The sequence below is a fragment of the Sorex fumeus genome, unplaced genomic scaffold (assembly GCF_029834395.1).
Source record: "Sorex fumeus unplaced genomic scaffold, SorFum_2.1 ptg000043l, whole genome shotgun sequence".
Lineage (NCBI taxonomy): Eukaryota > Metazoa > Chordata > Mammalia > Eulipotyphla > Soricidae > Sorex > Sorex fumeus.
The window spans coordinates 25,681,705-25,703,234 of NW_026606100.1; the positions used below are offsets into that span (position 1 = coordinate 25,681,705).

The 21,530-nt window shown below is 41.5% G+C and overlaps 1 protein-coding gene across 3 annotated transcripts in view; it reads left to right on the plus strand.

The window, feature by feature from the left end:
• Positions 1-17,011, plus strand: part of ENTPD1 (ectonucleoside triphosphate diphosphohydrolase 1) — a 116,875-nt gene extending 99,864 nt beyond the window's left edge. For all 3 annotated transcript variants that reach the window (XM_056121054.1, XM_056121055.1, XM_056121056.1), the window contains 2 exons: positions 11,363-11,500; positions 15,181-17,011. In XM_056121054.1, coding sequence (XP_055977029.1) covers positions 11,363-11,500; positions 15,181-15,387 — 345 coding nt within the window. In that variant the 3' untranslated portion in view covers positions 15,388-17,011. The remainder of the gene's footprint in view (positions 1-11,362; positions 11,501-15,180) is intronic.
• Positions 17,012-21,530: the final 4,519 nt, after the last annotated feature.

Below are 21,530 nucleotides of genomic sequence, written 5' to 3' on the forward strand. Positions count from 1 at the left end.
TCGAGCGGGCCCAGTAACGTTTCCATTGGAGACTTTGTTGTTACTGTGTCTGGCATATCGAATACTCTCGGTAGCTTGCCGGGCTCTCCGAGAGGGGCGGAGGAATCGAACTCGGGTCGGCCATGTTGGCCCCCCATGAATATCTAAAGCAATTCTTGGGGAAAAGAAAATGGGAAGAATCAACCTCCCCAACCTCAAACTTTATTACAAAGCGGTAATAATTAAAACAGCATGGTACTAGAACAAAGGCAGAGCCACAGACCAATGGGACAGGGTTGAATATACTGACACCCCCCCCCCCCCCAAAAAAATGCATGATCAGCTAATCTTTGATAAGGGACTAAGAAATGTGAAGTGGAGCAAGGAAAGCCTCTTTAACAAATGGTACTGACAAAACTGGACAGCTACATGCAAAAAAAAAAATGGGCTCAGACCTTTACCTAACACCATGTACAAAAGTAAGATCAAAATGGATTAAAGACCTCAACATCAGACCGGAATCCATAAGGTACATTGAAGACAAGGTTGGAAAAACTCTCTACAACATTGAAGCTAGCGGTATCTTCAAAGATAACACACCACTGGCCAAGCAAGCGAAAACAGAGATAGACAAATGGGACTATCTTAAACTAAGAAGCTTCTGCATCTCAAAAGAAACAGTGACCAAAATACAAAGACAGTCTACAGAATTTGAAAGGATATTCACCCAATAGCCATCCAATAAGGGGTTGATATCAAGGATTTACAAAGCAGTGGTTTAACTCCACAAGAAGAAAACATCCAACCCCATCAAAAAATGGGGTGACGAAATGAACAGAAACTTTCTCAAAGAAGAAATATGAATGGCTAAAAGGCACATGAGGAAATGCTCTACATCACTCATCATCAGGGAGATGCAGATCAAAACCACAATGAGATATCATCTCACACCACAGAGACTGGTCCACATCCAAAAAAACAAAAGCAACTGGTGCTGGTGCGGATGTGCCGAGAAAGGGACTCTCCTTCACTGCTGGTGGGAATGCCGACTGGTTTAGCCCTTTTGGAAACCAATATGGACAATTCTCAAAAAATTAGAAATTGAGTTCCCGTTTGACCCCGCATTATCACTCCTGAGTGGTAAATCCCGGAGAGGCAAAAAAGTACTGTCAAAATAACATCATTGCTGCACTGTTCACAATAGCCAAAATTTGGCAAAAAAAAATCCCACGTACCCAAGAACAGATAACTGGTTAAAGAAACTTTGGTACATATACACAATGGAATACTATGCAGCTATTATAAAATATGAAGTCATGAAATTTACATACAAGTGGTTCTACATGGAAAGTATCATGCTAAGTGAAACGAGCCAGAAAGAGAGGGACAAACATAAAAAGACTGCTCTCATCTGGGGAATATAAAGTAACAGAATGGGAAATGAACACCCAAGAATAGTTAAGATAAGTACCAGGAGGTCTGTTCCATGGCTTAGAAGCCAGCAGCACATGCTGGGGGAAAAGGAAGCTCAGACAGAGAAGTGAACACCAAGTAAAGGATATTTGGAAGACTCGCTTGGGATGCGAGATGCACACTGAAAGTAGACTATAGACCGAACATGATGGCCACTCAATACCTCTATTGTAAACCCCAACACCCAAAAGGGGGGTTGGGGGGAGAGAGAGAGAGAGAGAGAGAGCACAAAAGGGAATGCCCTACCACAGAGGCGGGATGTAGTGGGGGGATGGGGTGAGGGATGGGAGGGCTACTGGGATCATTGGTGGTGGAGAATGGGCACTGGTAGAGGGATGGGTACTCAATCATTGTATAACTGAAACCCAAGCATGAAAGTTTGTAAGTCTACAACTGTACCTCATGGTGTTTCACTAATTTAAAAAAAAAAAAAGAAAGAAAAGAAAAAAATTTTTTAAAATTTTTAAAATTTTAAAAAAGAAAAAAAGCCCTCTGGTTGGATATTAATAAATATTAATAATTACAATAATTGTTATGTTTTATAATAGCACTGTATCACTGTCCTCCCATTGTCCATCTATTTGCTGGAGCAGGCACCAAGAAAGACTCAACAAATTGTGAGACTTGTTGTTACTGTATTTGGCATGCGGGCGACATACTCTTGGTAGCTTGTGGGGCTTTCCAAGAAGGGCAGAGGAATCAAACTCAGGTCAGCTGCATGCAAGGCAAACGCCCTACCTGCTGTGCTATCACTGTCACTGTCACTGTCACTCCCTCCCGTTGTTCATTGATTTGCTTGAGCAGGCCCAGTAACATCTCCATTTTGAGACTTGTTACTGTGTTTGGCATATCGAATATGTCACGGATAGCTTGCCAGGCTTTGCCGTGCGGGCGAGATACTCTCGGTAGCTTGCCGGGCTTTCCGAGAGGGGCAGAGGAATCGAACTCAGGTCGGAGGCATGCAGGCAAGCAAGGCAAGCGCCCTACCTGCTGTGCTATCACTATGTATAATAAATCTTCTTATATAAAACCAATAATCCCTTTCTTAGTGTAAACACTTTGAACTTTTATAGGTCTATTCATGTTTTTCCATTTAAATTTTTTTTTAAAAAGTACATTTGGGAGAAATTCTGGATCATCTATTTGTGAGAGCAGGCAGACTAAGAAGGAGGAGTAATTTCAGGGTACGATCCAGACACTCATTGAGAGCCTAGAGTGTTAAGGTGCATGTTAAGAGCCATGGCTTATTTTCCACAATGCATTATCCATTCATGTGAACTGGAAAACAATGTATTTGTTTTAGAAGGGATAAAGGGTCCTGAATATATTTATTAGACCCAGTTTCGAGTTTCATTTAGAGCTCTTTTTTGTTTTTTGGATCAACACCAGTGATGCTCAGGGGTTTCTCCTGGCTCTGCACTCAGGAATTATCCTGAGGTGCTCAGGAGAGCATATGGGATGCCCAAAATCGAACCAGGTCAGTCATGTGCAAGGCAAATATGCCCTACTGCTGTACCATTGCTCCTACCCCAGGGCTCTTGCTTCTTTACTGATGTTTTTGTCTGATCTGTCCAATTATGTGAGTAGGGTACTTAAGTCTTCCACTATTAGTGTGTTGACATTTATGTATCTATTCATGTCTATTAGTAGTTATTTTATGAACTTTTCTGCCCCTTCATTTCATGTATTTCTGTTGATGAAAGTTGCATCTCATTGGTCAATAAATCCCTTAGCCAATGTATAATGTCTATTACTCTCTTGTATTTTCTTTAGCTCTAATGCTAGTTGATAAGAAACCAGTATGACATCCATACTTTTTCTAATATCATTAACCTGTATGATTATGTTTCAGTCTTTCACTCTGAGACTCTGTTTGTCATGAGAGTTTAAGCGTGTCACATGTAAGCAATGAAAGGTTGAATTTTGTTTCCTGATCCATTCTTACTCTGTTGTTTTATGAGAGCTTAGTTTATTGACATTTAAGTAAATTATTCATATGAAGAGATTAGTTGACATGCCTGCTATTTGATCTTTATTTTGTACATGTTGCCTTTAAGTGATCTTCCCAAATCAGATTCAATCCCAGGTACATCAGCTGCTATTTGCTGAGAATATTTTTATCCCTCCTTCCACTCTGATTGACAACCTTGTTGGGTAGAGGATTTTTCTTTGGAGGTTCTTTTCATTCACTGTATTGTATATTGTTTCATTATTTTCTTGTTTGTAGAGTTTTATTAGAGAAATCTGCTATAAATCTAAAGCTTACTCTCATTTATGTGTGGTTTTGCTTCTCTTGCAGGTGCAGGGTATCTGCCTCTGTATTTGGTTCTTGCCATTTTGGTTACCAAATATCTTCTTGTTTTGTTTGGGTTTACCCTGGTTGGTACTCTTTGGGCATCTTCGATCAGTGCTCCCATCTCTACTCTTCTGGGTAGAGAAATTTTCACCAATTATTTCTTCAACTAATATATCTTCCCCTCTTCTCCTTCTGAAATTTCTGATTCTGAGGTTGGTCCTCTGAGTATTATAAATAATATCTTTCATATTGTTTTTGTTTGTTTTCTCATTCTCTGTTCTATTTCCTCATCTTGTTGGATTTGTTTACTATACCTTTGATATACTGATTTGTTTTTCAACTTCATCCATTCTGCTTCTGAGGCTTACTACTGTATTCTTTAGTGCCTTTACTTCTATTTGAATGATTTCTTTTATTTTTTTCCATTAGGCTTTCAAGTTTATTGTTCAAATGTCATTTTCAGGTCAGTGAACACCAATACAATAGTGTTCTTAAGAACTTATTCAGGCAGATTACAGAGCTCTGATGCCCTTGAGGATTATCCTGGACATTTGTTGCCCTCTATTGACAAGCTGGGTTCTTTTGTTTTATCATTGTAGCCATTGCTGCATTAACCAGTGAGTGGGCTGGGCTTGTGTCTAATTCAAGATTGTAGTCTCTGATGTTGATAGTGGACAGATGTCTGGTGGGACCTGGGACCTTTACTACCACAATGGGTGTGCTGTGGTCCTATGTTTCAATGGTTGGCAGTTGTGGGAGTAGTTGAGTCTACGGTGAGCTCACATAAATTTACTGTAGGGCTATGAGTGTGTGAGGCAGGCTGAACAGTTATTGTGGCAATGAGGGTTTGGGATATGGTGGAGTTGGTGGAGCCAAGATTCTTTGGGTGGTGGGCAGCAAGTCTGGTGTCATCCAACAGCTTGCTTGTACTTAGGGTCTCTGGGAACAAAGGGGACCGCCATTTATTTATTTTAGCTTTTGCTTTGTCAATGAATTTAAATGATTGAAGACATCCCTGAAGTTAATAGTCTGGAGAGTTTTGTCTGTTTTGCATAATATATTTTATGAATTCAGTTCTAATACAAAGATCTTTAATCCATTTTTAGTTCACTTTTGTGTATGGTATTAGGTAGTGGCACAATTTCATTTTGTTGGTCACCTTTTTTTTATGTGACTAACCAGTTTTTCAAGTGTTACGTTTTGAAAAGGGTTTCATTCTTTCAATTATGTACATGACTTCTTTGTTATGAATAAATTGCCAATATAGCTCAAGATTTACTTCTGGACTCTAAATTCTATTCCATTTTCTAGTCACTGTCACTGTCACTGTCCTCCCGTTGTTCATCGATTTGCTCGAGCAGGCCCAGTAACATCTCCATTGGAGACTTTTTGTTGTTGCTGTGTTTGGCATATCGAATCCATCACGGGTAGCTTGCCAGGCTCTGCCGTGCGGGCGAGATACACTTGATAGCTTGCCGGGCTCTCCGAGAGGGGCGGAGGAATCGAACTCGGGTCGGCCATGTTGGCTGCATGCAAGGCAAACGTACACTACTACACTATTTTTATTACTATAGCTTACTACTATAGTTTAAAGTCAAGAAATGCTATGACTCCTGTCTTCTTTTTCCCTCATATTTGCTTTTACTATCCAGGGAATTTTATGGTTCTATACAAATTTTAGCAATATTTGTTCTATGTCCTTGAAGGATACCATTGAAATTTTAATAGGAACGACAATGAAGCTGTGTAATACTTTAGGTATGGTGTTCATTTTAGCAATGTTAATTCTTCTAATCTACAATCTGTCTACATACAGGAGGTTAACAAAGTGTGGTTTGAGATGTTTGGGTGGGATAAGCAGGCAACCTGGCCACTCCTTTGGCATGCTTAATCATAATGTTTAATGGACATCCTTTCCGTTTAAGATGGCACTTTTTTTTTGCGTCACACACAGCAATGCACAGGGGTTACTCCTGGCTCTCCACTCAGGAATTACTCCTGGCGGTGCGCAGGGGACCATATGGAATGCTGGGAATCAAACCCAGGTTGGCCGCGTGCAAGGCAAACGGCCTACCCACTGTGCTATCACTCCAGCCCCTAAGATAACACTTTTAAAATAAAACTCTCCATTAGTGATGATTTGAGCCCTCCTGCTTGATGGGAGAACCAGCAAAACCTGCAGGGTAACATTCTATTATAATTTTTTTTTTACCTGCTTCAATATGTCCCTTTATTTTTTTTTTAATTTATTTATTGAATCACTGTGGGAAAGGTTACAAAGCTTTCAGGTTTATGTCTCAGTCATGCAAATATCAAACACATTTCCCTTTACCAATACTTATTTTTTAACATGAAGAACCCCAATAAAACCCCACCCCCCACCCCTCCCCGTCCCTGTGAGGCAGATGAATTCTAGTTAACACTCTATCTGCTTTGATTAGATTCATTGTTTCAATAAAAGATTCACCACTATTATTTAGAGTTTACCCCCCCCCCCCAAATCAGACATGCTGAAAAAGCATTGTGAAGTGATTTGCTTTCTACAGCTGGGTTCAAGAATTAAATGTTGGTTTTGGATTTCTGCTATTTTACCTATTGACCCTGGAAGTATTTCTACTGAAAGTCAGATAGTTAAGAAATTGGTTTCTGTGTTCTGGAGTCGTGGCCGTGCTGGAGAGCCGCTCGCGGGGGGCAACCGGTGGCCTCGGTAGGGCGTGAAGGGCGGAGCGAAACGCCCCTCTTCCCATGAGGTTTTAGTCGCCCCCACACTCCCGGCTCATACCTGCTGTCCACAAGGCTCCCATGTGGCCGCCATCTTTCTTTCCAGAGAGGAGAGGGCCAATGGGGCAACACCCTTTCCCCTCCGGCAGACTTGATGGGCTGGATCAACGCATAGTCCGTTCACTTTTCTGCTCCAAGCTGCTGGGTTCTGCATTAAGTCCTTGTGCTTCTGGGACCATGGCCGTGCTGGAGAGCCGCTCGCGGGGGGCGACTGGTGACCTCGGTAGGGCGTGAAGGACGGACCGGAATGCCCCCCGACCCATGAGGTTTTAGTCGCCCCCACTCCCCCGGCTCATACCTGCTGTCCACAAGGCTCCCATGTGGCCGCCATCTTTCTTTCCAGAGAAGAGAGGGAGAATGGGGCAACACCCTTTCCCCTCTGGGCAGAAATGATTGCCTGGATTAACGCATAGTCCTTTCACTTTTCTGCTCCAAGCTGCTGGGTTCTGCATTAGGTCATTGTGCTTCTGGGGCCGTGGCTGTGCTGGAGAGCCGCTCGTGGGGGCAACTGGTGGCCTCGGTAGGGCGTGAAGGGCAGACCGAAACGCCCCCCTTCCCATGAGGTTTTAGTCGCCCCCACACTCCCGGCTCATATCTGCTGTCCACAAGGCTCCCATGCAGCCGCCATCTTTCTTTCCTGAGAGGAGAGGGCGAATGGGCAACACCCTTTCCCCTCCGGCAGACTTGATGGCCTGGATCAATGCATAGTCCGTTCACTTTTCTGCTCCAAGCTGCTGGGTTCTGCATTAAGTCCTTGTGCTTCTGGGGCCGTGGCTGTGCTGGAGAGCCGCTGGTGGGGGGCAACTGGTGACCTCGGTAGGGCGTGAAGGACGGACCGGAACGCCCCCCTTCCCATGAGGTTTTAGTCGCCCCCACACCCCCGGCTCATACCTGCTGTCCACAAGGCTCCCATGTGGCCGCCATCTTTCTTTCCAGAGGGAGGAGGGCGGAAGGGACCAACACCCTTTCCCCTCTGGGCAGAAATGATTGCCTGGATCAATGCATAGTCCTTTCACTTTTCTGCTCCAAGCTGCTGGGTTCTGCATTAAGCCCTTGTGCTTCTGGGGCTGTGGCCGTGCTGAAGAGCCGCTCGTGGGGGGCAACTGGTGACCTTGGTAGGGCGTGAAGGACGGACCGGAACGCCCCCCTTCCCATGAGGTTTTAGTCGCCCCCACACCCCCGGCTCATACCTGCTGTCCACAAGGCTCCCATGTGGCCGCCATCTTTCTTTCCAGAGGGAGGAGGGCGGAAGGGAGCAACACCCTTTCCCCTCTGGGCAGAAATGATTGCCTGGATTAACGCATAGTCCTTTCACTTTTCTGCTCCAAGCTGCTGGGTTCTGCATTAAGCCCTTGTGCTTCTGGGACTGTGGCCGTGCTGGAGAGCCGCTCGTGGGGGGCAACTGGTGACCTCGGTAGGGCGTGAAGGACGGACCAGAACGCCCCCCTTCCCATGAGGTTTTAGTCGCCCCCACACCCCCGGCTCATACCTGCTGTCCACAAGGCTCCCATGCGGCCGCCATCCTTCTTTCCAGAGAAGAGAGGGCGAATGGGGCAACACCCTTTCCCCTCTGGCAGACTTGATGACCTGGATTAACGTATAGTCCTTTCACTTTTCTGCTCCAAGCTGCCGGGTTCTGCATTAAGTCCTTGTGCTTCTGGGACTGTGGCCGTGCTGGGGAGCCGCTCGTGGGGGGCAACTGTTGACCTCGGTAGGGCGTGAAGGACGGACCGGAACGCCCCCCTTCTCGTGAGGTTTTAGTCGCCCCCACACCCCCGGCTCATACCTGCTGTCCACAAGGCTCCCATGCGGCCACCATCCTTCTTTCCAGAGAAGAGAGGGCGAATGGGGCAACACCCTTTCCCCTCTGGGCAGAAATGATGGCCTGGGTTAACGCATCGTCCGTTCACTTTTCTGCTCTAAGCTGCTGGGTTCTGCATTAAGTCCTTGTGTTTCTGGGGCTGTGGCCGTGCTCCAAACTTAACTCTGATTTTCAGGGAGAAAGATTGGGTCGTTTACTTCTCATTGATCACTTTGTATATAGAGAGATGTTGCGTGGCCACGTAAGCGGCCGCGCGGTTTTGAGAAAAAGTCCTCGTTCCCACATACTCCAGCTGTGTTTGTAGAGGCTTCTGGTCACCGGGGTTCCATCTGGGGGAGGCGGGATGCGGCACCTACTCCATCTGGAACTTGCCACTGCTCTCGGCTCTTTTTGGAACCTGTTTTTTCTTTTTTTTTTTTTTCCCTCCGGGATCCCGCACCCTTCATGTGTTCCTTCTCTTATGCTGAACGCTTCAAAGATGGCGCTGGGGGGCGGGCTGTGGGCGTGACTTCCGGAATCAGAGGTTACCTGGGAGGTGTAGTCCGGCAGATTTGAGAAAAAGTCCTCGTTCCCGCATACTCGAGCTGTGTTTGTAGAGGCTTCTGGTCACCGGGGTTCCATCTGGGGGAGGCGGGATGCGGCACCTACTCCATCTGGAACTTGCCACTGCTCTCGGCTCTTTTTGGAACCTGTTTTTTCTTTTTTTTTTTTCCCTCCGGGATCCCGCACCCTCCATGTGTTCCTTCTCTTATGCTGAACGCTTCAAAGATGGCCTATAATTTTATTTTTAAGTTGTTCTTGTTTCACTGGAAAGATACGCAATTTTGACATTAAAAGTTAATTGCAATCAAACTAAACGTCTACACATATATATACCAAACCAACCCAGGGCAAACAGATGCCACTCAACACCACACCTACCCCGCCACCCTTAGCTTGGGATGCCTGAATTTTCCCTCAGGATGATTCTTGTTCTAAGAGGAATCAGAGCTGGCTACTTCCTGCCAGCTTGCAGGAGTCTGCTGGAAAGTAGCCAGATTGAATTCCTGTTTCAGAGTTCCTTGCCTGGTAATAGTTTTTCCCTCCTAATCAGGTTTTTGTCAAAGTAAGAATTTTAGGTTGAGTTGCCCATTTTTGGCTCACTCCTCTTTTTCCCCAGGGCAAGATTTTACTTTTTAGCAATCACCCATCCCTGCAGTGTGGGACTATGCAAAGCTTTAGCTCTTAAGTCCCTCCCCCTGCTGCTTGGTTCAGTGCAGGATTCTTCTCCTCGTGTGGATAGTTGGGTTCATCAGTGAACTTTTCCAGCCAGGTGCCATGAGGTTTCAGTTAATTCAGTTTTAGATAAAGTTGCTGCTGTGATATCAAGAAAGTGCTTCTCCACTTGACCACTTTGACCCTACAGCCTTAACATTTTTTTTAATTGCTTGTAAAGGCTCTGAACCAAAGAATTTGTCAGGGCATATAGACAGTGCTGATTAAGCAAAGAACAGATTTATTTCATGCAAGATTTTTTCACAGCTTTTACTATGCTAACATGATTGTGAAACTTATTTTCACAAAAGATGAAAAGGTGTGTGCTGAACCCACTGGACCACAAAGCTGTAGGAGCATTTATTAACATCTAATAGAAATCTGTGAAAGGAAAGTTAATTTCACAGACCTACCAATCTCTGCACTCACTGAAGGATGCAACACCATGTATAGAACTCTCTGGAGAGGCCAGCGCTCAGGCTGGCATTTCTCCTCTCTTGAGCCTCCTTAACAGTGAAAAATCAAGAGGGTTTAAAATTAAAACAACAATGAGATATCACACCAGTGAGTATGGAACATATAAAAATGTCTGGAAACAGCCAGTGTTGGTGGGATTGTGGTGAAGAAGGAACCCTCATCCACTGTTGGTGGGATTGTCATCTGATTCAGCCTCTATGGAGATCAATCAAAAAAATAGATCTCTCATACAACCCAGCAATACTATTTCTTCACACCTATTCACCAATACAAAATCATTAATTCAAAGTAACATGTGCACACCTATGTTCATCACCACACTTAGTACAATACCCACGATATGGAAACAACTCAAATGCTGTATAACAGCACTGCAGCACTGTCCTCCCATTGTTCATCTATTTGCTTGAGCAGGCACCAGTAAGGTCTCAACAAATTATGAGACTTGTTGTTACTGTTTTTGGCATATCGAGTACGTCACAGGGGAGCTTGCTAGGCTTTGCCGTGAGGGCGAGATACTCTTGGTAGCTCTCTCTCTGAGAGGGGCGGAGGAATCGAACCCGGGTCATCCGCGTGCAAGACAAAGACAAACGCCCTAACCTCTGTGCTATGGCTCCAGTCTCTCTCTCTCTCTCTCTCTCTCTCTCTCTATATATATATATATATATATATATATCTGCATATACATATATGTTTCACAGTGGAATATTATGCAGCTCTAAGAAAAAACAAACTATTGCAATTTGTAGCAACACGAATGAACTAGAGGATCTCTAGTTGAATGAAGTCAGAAACAGAGAAAGGGATAGATACAGAATAATCTCTCTCGTATCCCTTAAAGATACAGAGCAATGAAGGGCCAAAGGCAACACAGTGAGAGAATTGGTCTACAAAATTGAGTTGGTGGGGGTGGGGGAAGTTGAGGTCCTTTGGGGAGGGAGGTGGTTACACTGGTAATGATTGTGGTGCTGGAATTGTATGTTAACAGTATTTTAAACCAGAGACTCTCAATAAATTTTTAAAAATTATTTTAAAAGAGTTTAGAGAGGGGCTGGAGCAATAGCACAGCGGGTAGGGTGTTTGCCTTGCACGCGGCCGACCCAGGTTTGATTCCCAGCATCCCATATGGTCCCCTGAACACCGCCAGGAGTGATTCCTGAGTGCAAAGCCAGGAGTAACCCCTGAGTATCGCCGGGTGTGACCCAAAAAAGCAAAAAAAAAATAGTAAAGAGTTTAGAGAGCGGTTTGTTGTATCATTTAAATTTTTCCTCTACTTTCAGGTCAAGGAAACTTTTGCTAATGTGAAGGAGAAGTATCTGAGTGAATATTGCTTTTCTGGCACGTACATCCTTTCTCTCCTTAGAAACGGCTATCATTTCCCAGATACATCCTGGTCTTCTATTAATATCATGGGCAAGGTAATTTTGGTATTTGTTGGACTGGGGTTGGGGTAGACAAGTGATAGTGACTGAAGAACCTTTGAGCTAAAAAAGGTAGATGTCAACCTGATCTAAGTTTTCATCTGTACTTTACATTTAACCAGATTCATTCTGTGTCAAACACTTCTGGATATATTGATTGGCCAATAGCTGTGGTATCAAGTCATGGGATAGCTAAGTGTTCCCAAATTTTGCTTTTGTTCTTACATAATTATAATAGAGTCCTTTTTTTAAAGGGAGACATCTACACAATTGAGTACTATGTAGCAGTTAGAAAAGATGAAGTCATGACATTTACATACAAGTGGTACTACATGGAAAGTATCATGCTAAGCAAAATGAGTCAGAAAGAGAGGGACAGACATTGAAAGATTGCATTCATCTGGGGAACATAAAGTAACAAAATAGGAGACTAACACCCAAAAATAGCCGAGATAAGTACCAGGAGGTTTAATCCATGGCTTGGAGACCAGCCACACATGCTAGGGGGAAAGGCAGCTCAGCTAGAGAAGGGAGCACCAAATAAAGGGTGTTGGGAGGATCCTCCCCGGATGGGCAATACATGCTGAAAGTAGACTATAGACCTAACATGATTGCCACTCAGTGCCTTTTTTGCAAACCACAACACCCAAAAGGAGAGAGAGAACAAAAGGGAATGCCCTGCCACAGAGGCAGGGTGGGATTGAAGAGATTGGGGTGGGGGGCGGGGAGGGATACTTGGATTAGTGGCTGTGGAGAATGGGCACTAGTGGAGAGATGGGTACTCGATCATTGTATAATTGAAACCCAACCACAAAAATTTGTAAGTCTACAACTGTACCTCATGGTGCTTCACTAATAAAAATTAAGAAAAAAAAAAAAAGAGAGTCAAATAGAGTACTATAACAGCATTTTGGTAGCCACCACGTGGGCTGGCTACATAATTTCTTCCAAGTATCTTTTTCATGAATCTGTTAGAAATGAAATTTACTCTAAAGCTTACCAGTCTGAAAGCTCAATATGCAGATGGGGATGAGTGCCTTTAAATAAGTTTTTCCTTAGCAATTCGGTGTTGGTGAGCGGAAAGATATGAGCTCACTGCTATGCTTTACTGCAGTGCCATCTGCAGGTGTCAAGGCAGACAAACATTTAAATCTGTCATGGTTTGTTCCACTCGTAGGCAACTCATGCTTGATGAAAAATACCAAACAGCAGTGCTTCACTTTCTTTTAAACCCATGCCAGTTAATGGCAAAAGCGGTTTACCCGTAGAGCAAAGCATTCAGGTAGACTTTTGCTAGTTTGTTTTTTTTTTTGTCTGACTTTGGCTGACGCCTTCCTTCCTCTTTGCTCAGGAGTGACCCCTGGTGGTGCTCCTGTGTGATGCAGGGTTGGCTGCATGCAAGGCAAGTGCCTTAATCCCTGTACTATCTGACCTGGTTTTAATGTCCTAGTCTTCCTTCCCTCCCTTCAAGTTGTTTTGTTGGTTTTAAGGACATGTCTATGTCAGTTCACCAGTCGACTTGTTCTTTGAATCTCAGTGGGTGCTCCAGTTTTTCTAAACCCTAGATTTAGGTTCACTGATAGTCAGATAAGGTATTTAAGCACCCCCAGGGTGAAGAGTATTTCCACAAATATTAATTTCTAATACTGATAAGAATTTTGGGGAGATAACATTTCCACATGGGACTTGAAGTGTAATATTGATATAATGTTTGAGAAGACTGGGTATTATGTACTCAGAGCCTTAAAAATACATCTCAGAGAATAAAGAGATAGTTTGGGGGTTAAGACACTTGCTTTGCACATAGCTGATTCCAGTTCTGTGCCCAGTACCATATATAATCGCCTGAGAACTTCTAGGAATGATCCCTAAACACAGAGCTAGGAGTGAGCTCTGAGCACAGCCAGATGTGGCCCCAAAACCTAAATAAAAATAAGCCAAAATATGCCCGTCATTAATATCCAATTACTCAAATTCTATGATCTATAATTAATTTGGATATAGTGAATAAAAAATGTAATGGCAGTTCTTGCCAGTGATGATGTTGTAGAAACCCCTTAAGAAACAGGGGCTGGAGCGATAGCACAACCGGTAGGGAGTTTGCCTTGCACATGGCTGGCCCAGGTTCAACTCCCAGCATCCCATATGGTCCCCTGAGCTCTGTCAGGAGTAATTCCTGAGTGCAGAGCCAGGAATTACTGCATTTTTCCGGGTGTGACCCAAAAGAAGAAAGAAAGAAAGAAAGAAAGAAAGAAAGAAAGAAAGAAAGAAAGAAAGAGAGAGAGAGAGAGAGAGAGAGAGAAAGAAAGAAAGAAAGAAAGAAAGAAAGAAAGAAAGAAGGAAGAAAGAGAGAGAGAAAGAAAGAGAGAGAGAGAGAGAGAAAGAAGGAAGGAAGGAAGGAAGGAAGGAAGGAAGGAAGGAAGAAGAGAGAGAGAAAGAAAGAAAGAAAGAAAGAAAGAAAGAAAGAAAGAAAGAAAGAAAGAAAGAAAGAAGAAAGAAAGAAGAGAGAGAGAGAGAAAGAAAGAAAGAAAGAAAGAGAGAGAGAGAGAGAAAGAAAGAAAGAAAGAAAGAAAGAAAGAAAGAAAGAAAGAAAGAAAGGAAAAGAAAGGTGGTGAACAGGAGGCAGGGTGATAGTACAGCAGGAAGGGAGCTTGTCTTGCACAAAGGCTGACCTAGGTTCAATCCCCAGCATTCAATATGATCCCTCAAGGTAGTCAAGAGTAATCCCTGAGCACAGAGCCAGGAGTAAGCCCTAAGCACTGATGGGATGTCCCAAAACCAAAGAGAAGGAAGGAAGGAAGGAAGGAAGGAAGGAAGGAAGGAAGGAAGGAAGGAAGGTTGGCTGGTTAAGTCCACCTACAATTTAATTCACTCCCTTTTTAAATTCCATTTTTTGTATAAAAAAAAAAACACAAAGAAAACTAGAAGGAAATGTGACAAAATGATAGATACAGAAACTTCTAAGTGAAATCAGGTGTCACTTAGGTCACTTTTATCCTCTTTAAAGAACTATTTGTACATCCTAATTTTACTCTCATGACCATACAAAATTATATAATAAAAACATTATTTCATTAAGTTCTGAGGTGACAATGAAATGTTCCAAGAAAGATTTCAGGGCCCAGGCATGGTTTATCATTTAATAAGAATCCTTTATTAATGCATATGCAATCTCCTAACATGTAAGGTTAATTTGTTGGGATCAGACATCAGCTTTTCCCTTAGCTGAATCATTTAAAATGTATGATTTGTATTAATGAGATCCTGGGCATGATATAGTTATAAAATGCCAATCACTATTTTCTCATACTTTGCCTGCTTCTTGCCACATCTTTTCCCAACCTCCCACATTCATACAAACAACAAAAGTCGAAGGCAAATTTTCAAATGTCGATTTGAATTAAGGTCGTCTGGACAGGTGAAGTGAGCAGTCACCAAATTTCTCTTCGGTAAGTCTAATAGTGAGTGAGAGACTCCAACTTCCCTTCCGTAATCACTTACTCCTCCTCTACTTCCTGATAACCATAATCCTAAATTTAGTTTAGAATAGAGAAGCAATACAGTAGACAACCTTGTGGTGTTGACCTCCAGACTGCTCATTTTCACAGATGGGGTTGCAAGAAAGCTCATTTAAACTCAACTGGAAACAATAGGTTTTTCTACTTTTTTCCCCACAGGTTTATGACAGCAATGTTGGGTGGACTTTGGGCTACATGTTGAACCTGACCAACTTGATCCCAGCTGAGCAAGTGTCAACTGCTCCTCTATCCCATTCCACTTATGTCTTCCTCATGGTCTTCTTCTCACTGATCCTGGTTGCACTGATCATCCTTTCTGTGATTGTCTTTCACAAACCATCGTACTTCAATAAGGATTTGGCATAAGAGGAGCCCCTGAAATCTGCTGGCTAGAATACAAAATGAAACTTTTCTGGGGATCACATTCCTCCACAGTGATATACAGCAAGTCCATCTATCCTTGCTCACCAAGACCAGGCTTGGCATGCTTCTCTGAAACTTGCTCAAGCCGTTCCATGGGAAGTAGTCACTCTCTTCTGCCTCAAGACCATCTGGCAGATGTCATCTCAATCAGGAATCCCAGTTCTCCTGTCCTCATTTGTATTCTATACTTGTATAGATCTAAAGTGCTGCCACTTTTTAAATTTGCTTTATAAAAAAAAAAACTGAGAGTTCTGAGTTCTAAGTACTGTGCTGGGAAGTATTATTCTGGTTAAAAGGAAAAATCTCGGGAACTGACTTCATTACAGACCCTTTACCCTGCTTCCCATCTAAGAAAGCCATAATTTCTGGGTGGGACATACATTTCATTCCCACCCTGCTCATTGTATAGGAGAATTTTCTAAGATAGACCAGTATATGCTAGGGCCAAAGAGGCTTACAAGAGAATCTATGTACTTGTACAGTTACACAATACTTAGTCCAATCCAAAACAGGGATGGGGATGAGTCACATTTTCCTGAGTGATGCCAAAATGCTAGAGTGGAACACTGAGATCAGGGATTTTTTTTTCAAATGCTGTTGCACTCTAGCATTCAGACATCAACAGAATACTACAGGGTAGAAATAATATCAGGAATAAAAAAAACAATTACAACTCAGGTTTGAAAAACTATCTTCCAATGCATTTATTGTTTTGTTTTTATCAAGGTAACATATATGAAATCAACACTTGAGCATGTACAATTCAGTGGCTTCTAGATTTTTCACAGTGTTACATAGAACTATCACTCTTATCTAATCGCATAAACATTTTTTTATCACCAAAAAGCTGCTCAGAGGCTAGATCATTTCTGGGTAGTTTCAAACCTCTAACTTTTCAGATAATAGTATATATGCTAACTAACTGCTCCACAAGGATACTAATTTAGTTTTAATAGGCAAAATTTTATATTTTTGTCCCAGCATTTAACTTAATGGGAGAGCCTCATTAGTGGACTGGCACAGCTTTTGTCATCACGTATTTGCACATCAAAATGTGCTAAGAAATTTATTCAAAACTGTTATTGCCATTCCCTGCCTCTCAAGTATGGGTCTATTTATTCTATGAAATGTATTATGGGAAAAGTAGCTATGGACCTTGTCATGGAAAAGAGATCCCATACCAGATCTTTTTGTTTATTTGTTTGTTTCTGGGACATAACTGGTGATGCTTAGGGGTTACTCCTGTCTCTGCACTCAGGAACCACTCCTGGCGGCCTCCAGGTACCATGTGGGATGGTGGGGATTGAACTCGGGTCAGTCATGTGCAAGGCAAATGCCCTACCTGCTGTAATATCTCTCTGAACCCCTGTACCATCTCCTTCGAAGGATTGCTTCTAAGAGTTATCTGTTGAGCATGATGGAGTGATAATGTTACTTTGATTTTTTCCTTATACTCTCTATCTCTGCAACTATTTAACTCATGCAGTTAAATAGTGTGAGGCAGCTTCTCTACAAACCAGTAACCAAATGTCTACACCTCTCCAATCTCTGTCTCTATTTTTTTTTTACAACATCTAGGGAAATTTTAGCGTATTAAAACGGTAGACCAGAACTTTTCTTCTATTCACAACTGTGTATGCAAAGCCAAATTAAAACATGCTTTAAATCTTCTCTACTGGTAGTTGGCTATATTGTTATATATTGTATTTATCGAACATATTTTTGTACCATGCTTTGTGCAGTGCACTCATTTTTTTCATTTAATCCTTAAAATAATATGAAGGCAGCTACTATCACTTTTACTTCACAGAAACAGAAACTGATTTCTGGCATTCTCCTATTATTTCTCTCTCCAAATATGTCCTATTGCCTCTCTGTGCACCTCTGCATGAACACAGGACATATGAAACATGGTGGGTCAGCAAGCATATATCTTGTTTCCTGAAGGAAGTGTGTATTAAAACTGCTTTAAGTCCACAAAGGCTGTCACAACAAAGATAGTCTGTGTAATCTTCCTGATAATAGGTGTGGTATACAATTATTCCTCTGTTCCTAGCTTAATTACACTGCTTGCTCACTGCATGGCAGTGCGCCATCAAATAAAGAGTAACTTGATGATAATGATAAAAATAAAAAATCAAATTGTTGATGTCAGCCCCTTCTTTGTGTTTGCATATGCCATGCATGCCATGCTCATTATCTATTCTGATCCTAAGGACAAACTATAAGTGTGTAAGTTTTGTTTCCATTTTATAAATAAGGATCACCCAAATCAGAAGAAGCAGACTGATGCTCAAAGTTATATCTTCTGTCCCTACTTTGCTGCTTTTTCTTTTCTAAGCACTGAGCCATCAGCAACATGGAATTATAATTCACAAGTTTTCTTCAATAAAACTGAAAACTTTTGGAGGCTGGAGCAATAGCACAGCAGGTACGGCAATTGCCTTGCATGAGACTGACCCGAGCTCAATTCCCAGCATCCCATATGATCCCCTGAGCACTGCCAGTGGTAATTCCTGAGTGCAGAGCCAGGAGTAACCCCTGTGCATTGCCGGTGTGACCTCCCCCCCCAAAAAAAAAACCTGAAAACTTTTCTATTTCATTTTCTGCCTGTTGCCTGGATTCAAAAAAATCTTTTAAGGTATTTGGAAGTAAACATTCACTTGTCCTAATTCCCAAATAGTAGAGATGATCAGTACATTCAATCTAATCTCATTTTTATTGGACGGTTTTAAGGCAGATAAAGAAACTTTTTTTTATTATTCTAGGCAAGACAAAAACAATATGGATTACTATTCAATTTTAATATTTGGTTGGTCACTAGTTAAAAATGATTGCCTTTTCTCTGGACTGTATCCAAACTGGTTTTGATGACGATTCCTTGTGAAGACGGCTACTTTTATTTTTATATGGACGCAGAGAAAATTATCAGAAATGGTTATTCATATAAACAAAAGAATGAAGTTACTGAAAGCACCATATGATTCTTAATAGGAAATTTTAAATATAATATGTTTTAAAGTATACTTCCTTTCAATGTTGTCTCAATTAGTATATCTATAAGCAAAAGATGATATAATTAAACTGGGTAAGCAGAGTCTAATATTGACTATCCAAAATATTATTTCAACATGAAATCAGCATAAAACTATCAGTGAGGTAATTTTTAAATATTTGGGGCTGGAGCGATAGCACAGCGGGTAGGGTGTTTGCCTTGCATCCAGTCAACATGGCCGACCCGAGTTCGATTCCTCCACCCTTCTTGGAGAGCCCGGCAAGCTACCCAAGTATCTCGCCCCATGGCAAAGCCTGGCAAGCTCCCCGTGATCGTACTCAATATGCCAAACAGAGTGACAAGTCTTACAATGTTACTGGGCCCGCTGGAGCAAATCAATGAACAACGGGAGGACCTTGACCATGTTTACTATAGTTGTTATGAATATTACGCATATAGCGCAGCCTAGTGAGGAATAGCTACATTTCAATAGCCAAGAGCCATGTTGAATAGTGACAACCTCATTGGAAAGCACATGTGTAAAAATAGATTCAAAACTAAAAACGTGGTCCAATGCAAAGATTCGAGATATGATACTGTTTGGGCCTTCTTGCACGAATATTCGAGCCATCTACAATGCTGGGGGCCAGGTAAGAATGTTTTGTTTTTGTTTTGAGAAATTTTTAAATGGTTATGGATGATATAGTCACATGATTATAATATTTGGAGGGAACTTCCAAATAGTACTCAGGTGATCTGAGAGCCCCCTCCGCCAAGTGGGCCAGCTGGGTTGGTGATTCAATATGATTCAATATGAAGGTCTGAGAATGTGGTGCTTCTCTATCTCTGCAGTGCTGGGGATTACTGGAAACACCCTGGTGATTTTCAGAGGCCTCCATAAATACTCCTGGAAATTCTTGGGACACCATGTGGTGCTAGGGTGTCAAATTGGGATCATCAGCATGCAAGGTATGCATCTTAACCCCTATACTATCTCTTCAGTCCCCTCATTATTACTTCTCAAGTCTAATATATATCGTTAGTCTTACAAGCACAGATCCCAGCTCAAAATTTTGCCTCATTCCTAAGACTTTTTTTTCTCTTCTGTTAAGGTCAAAATGCTTGATAACAAATACTTGAAAATTATAATTTCAAATATGAGATAATTTGGATGCTAGATTCTATATTCAAAGTTAAAATTTGCACATTAAAGTAGAGATTAGTCTATAGTTCACAGGTGAACACTTAACTACAAGTAGAAAAATTGCTATTTGTTTTGCAGTATTGATGATCAAACTCAGGATCTCACGCATAGTAGGCAGATGCTGTTCCTGATCATGGACCCATATCCACAACCTGAAATTATTTGAATATATTCCTACTTACTGTCAGTTTGAAAGATAATCTAAATAAGTTTAACATGGGAAAGAAGTGAAGATTGGACACAATGTTTATCTGTCACAGTGTCCCATTAACTGAAACATAAAGTGTGTCTATTTTTAAACCACAGTCTCTTCTTTCCAAGATGTCAGTTTGTAACTTCTTTCCATAACTTTAATCAGAACTCTCTAGCAGCTCTCATATTAGCTTCACGTTCTAAAATGGCAGAATCTCTGGGAAACAATACATCAAAAACCTAATCAATGCATCAGTTTTTCTTTTGTTTTAGGACAATGCATATTTGACCACCCATTTGCAACTGAATCTAACAAAGCCAAATAGAACAGGCTGTATCTCTGGCATGATGGAAATTTGGTAATGAGGACAGGAGTGTCTCATAAACCATCTCTTTAGAAAAGTGACTCTTAAGACTGTGTTATAACGTTCAGATTATGATAGCATACACATTGATCTTTTCTTTTGGAACATGTTCAATTTCTGTTGGTACAGATTATTAAAGTAGAATTTTAAGAATAGAATTTATAATTATTTAATAAATTATTCAAAACGTCCAGTATCACATGAGGTTAAGACTCTACATTTCTAACACGCTGCCAGATTATGTGAATACTAATGGCCAGGGCAAACACTTTGTAATCATAGATCTAGATTACCCTTCCTTCGAATTTAATGGGCAATTTCCATCTTCATCAGAATCCCAAACATATTCTCCAGTGTGTACTGAAAGAAAAATATCAATGACAAAAATTTTTAAATTCAAACAGAAATATGGTAAGAAGCTTTTAGAAACAAATTGAGCATAAAATAAAAAGAAAACATAACAAATCTACGAACCACATGTGATTGGGAGGAAAATTTACTCCTTCTACAGAATCCCTTTTACTTGCTTTCAGATAAGTGGTCAGCAACTACCTGACCAGAGTGCATGTCTAGGAAGTCCAAGCATACATTCCATCTCACCACATCATGGCCCCCTGAGTACTTCCAGGAAGTTGCTGGTGACTGTGGACCGCTGAATCTGCATACTGGACCAAGTGTCATCCAGGAGTGACCTCTACACTCCCTGAGCACTTCTTGGGAAGACCCTCATAAATTAAAAAAATCATCATTGTCTAAAATTTTTTTCCTTTACGATTTTTTTCTGTTCCAAACTTCTTGATATTTTTTTAAAATCAGTTTCTGATTTTATTTTATAGTCTATAACCAAGAGTCAAATCACCTCATTTTAAGTGGTTCAATTAGCTTCAATCTTGAAAAATAAGGTAAACTTCAAGTCCATAGTAATAATAAAGTTTTATTGTAAATTAAACATTAAAGGAAATATCAATTTTAGTTCTAGGTTATAATTTATAACCCTTTGAAATGCTTCTACAAAATACCCTAATTTCAAAGATAAAGGAGTATTTGTTTTAACCAAGAACCATTCTTTAGGACACAAAGTGAAACTACTCACTAATCTAAATATCAATCAGGATTTATGTAACCATAAAGTGGAAAGTCTTCAAAATGTCTTGTTTTGTATAAGGGTGCTTCCTGTACTACAATCAGGTCTTCCTGATCAAGAAAGAAGTGGATCAGCAGGTGGGTGGTCATAGCAAGATACTGCCTGGGTCCAATTCCATAACTAAAATCATTCTCTTACTTGTTTCTAAAGCTTTTGAAAGGATTGTAGTCATAGTTTTTGTCCTCT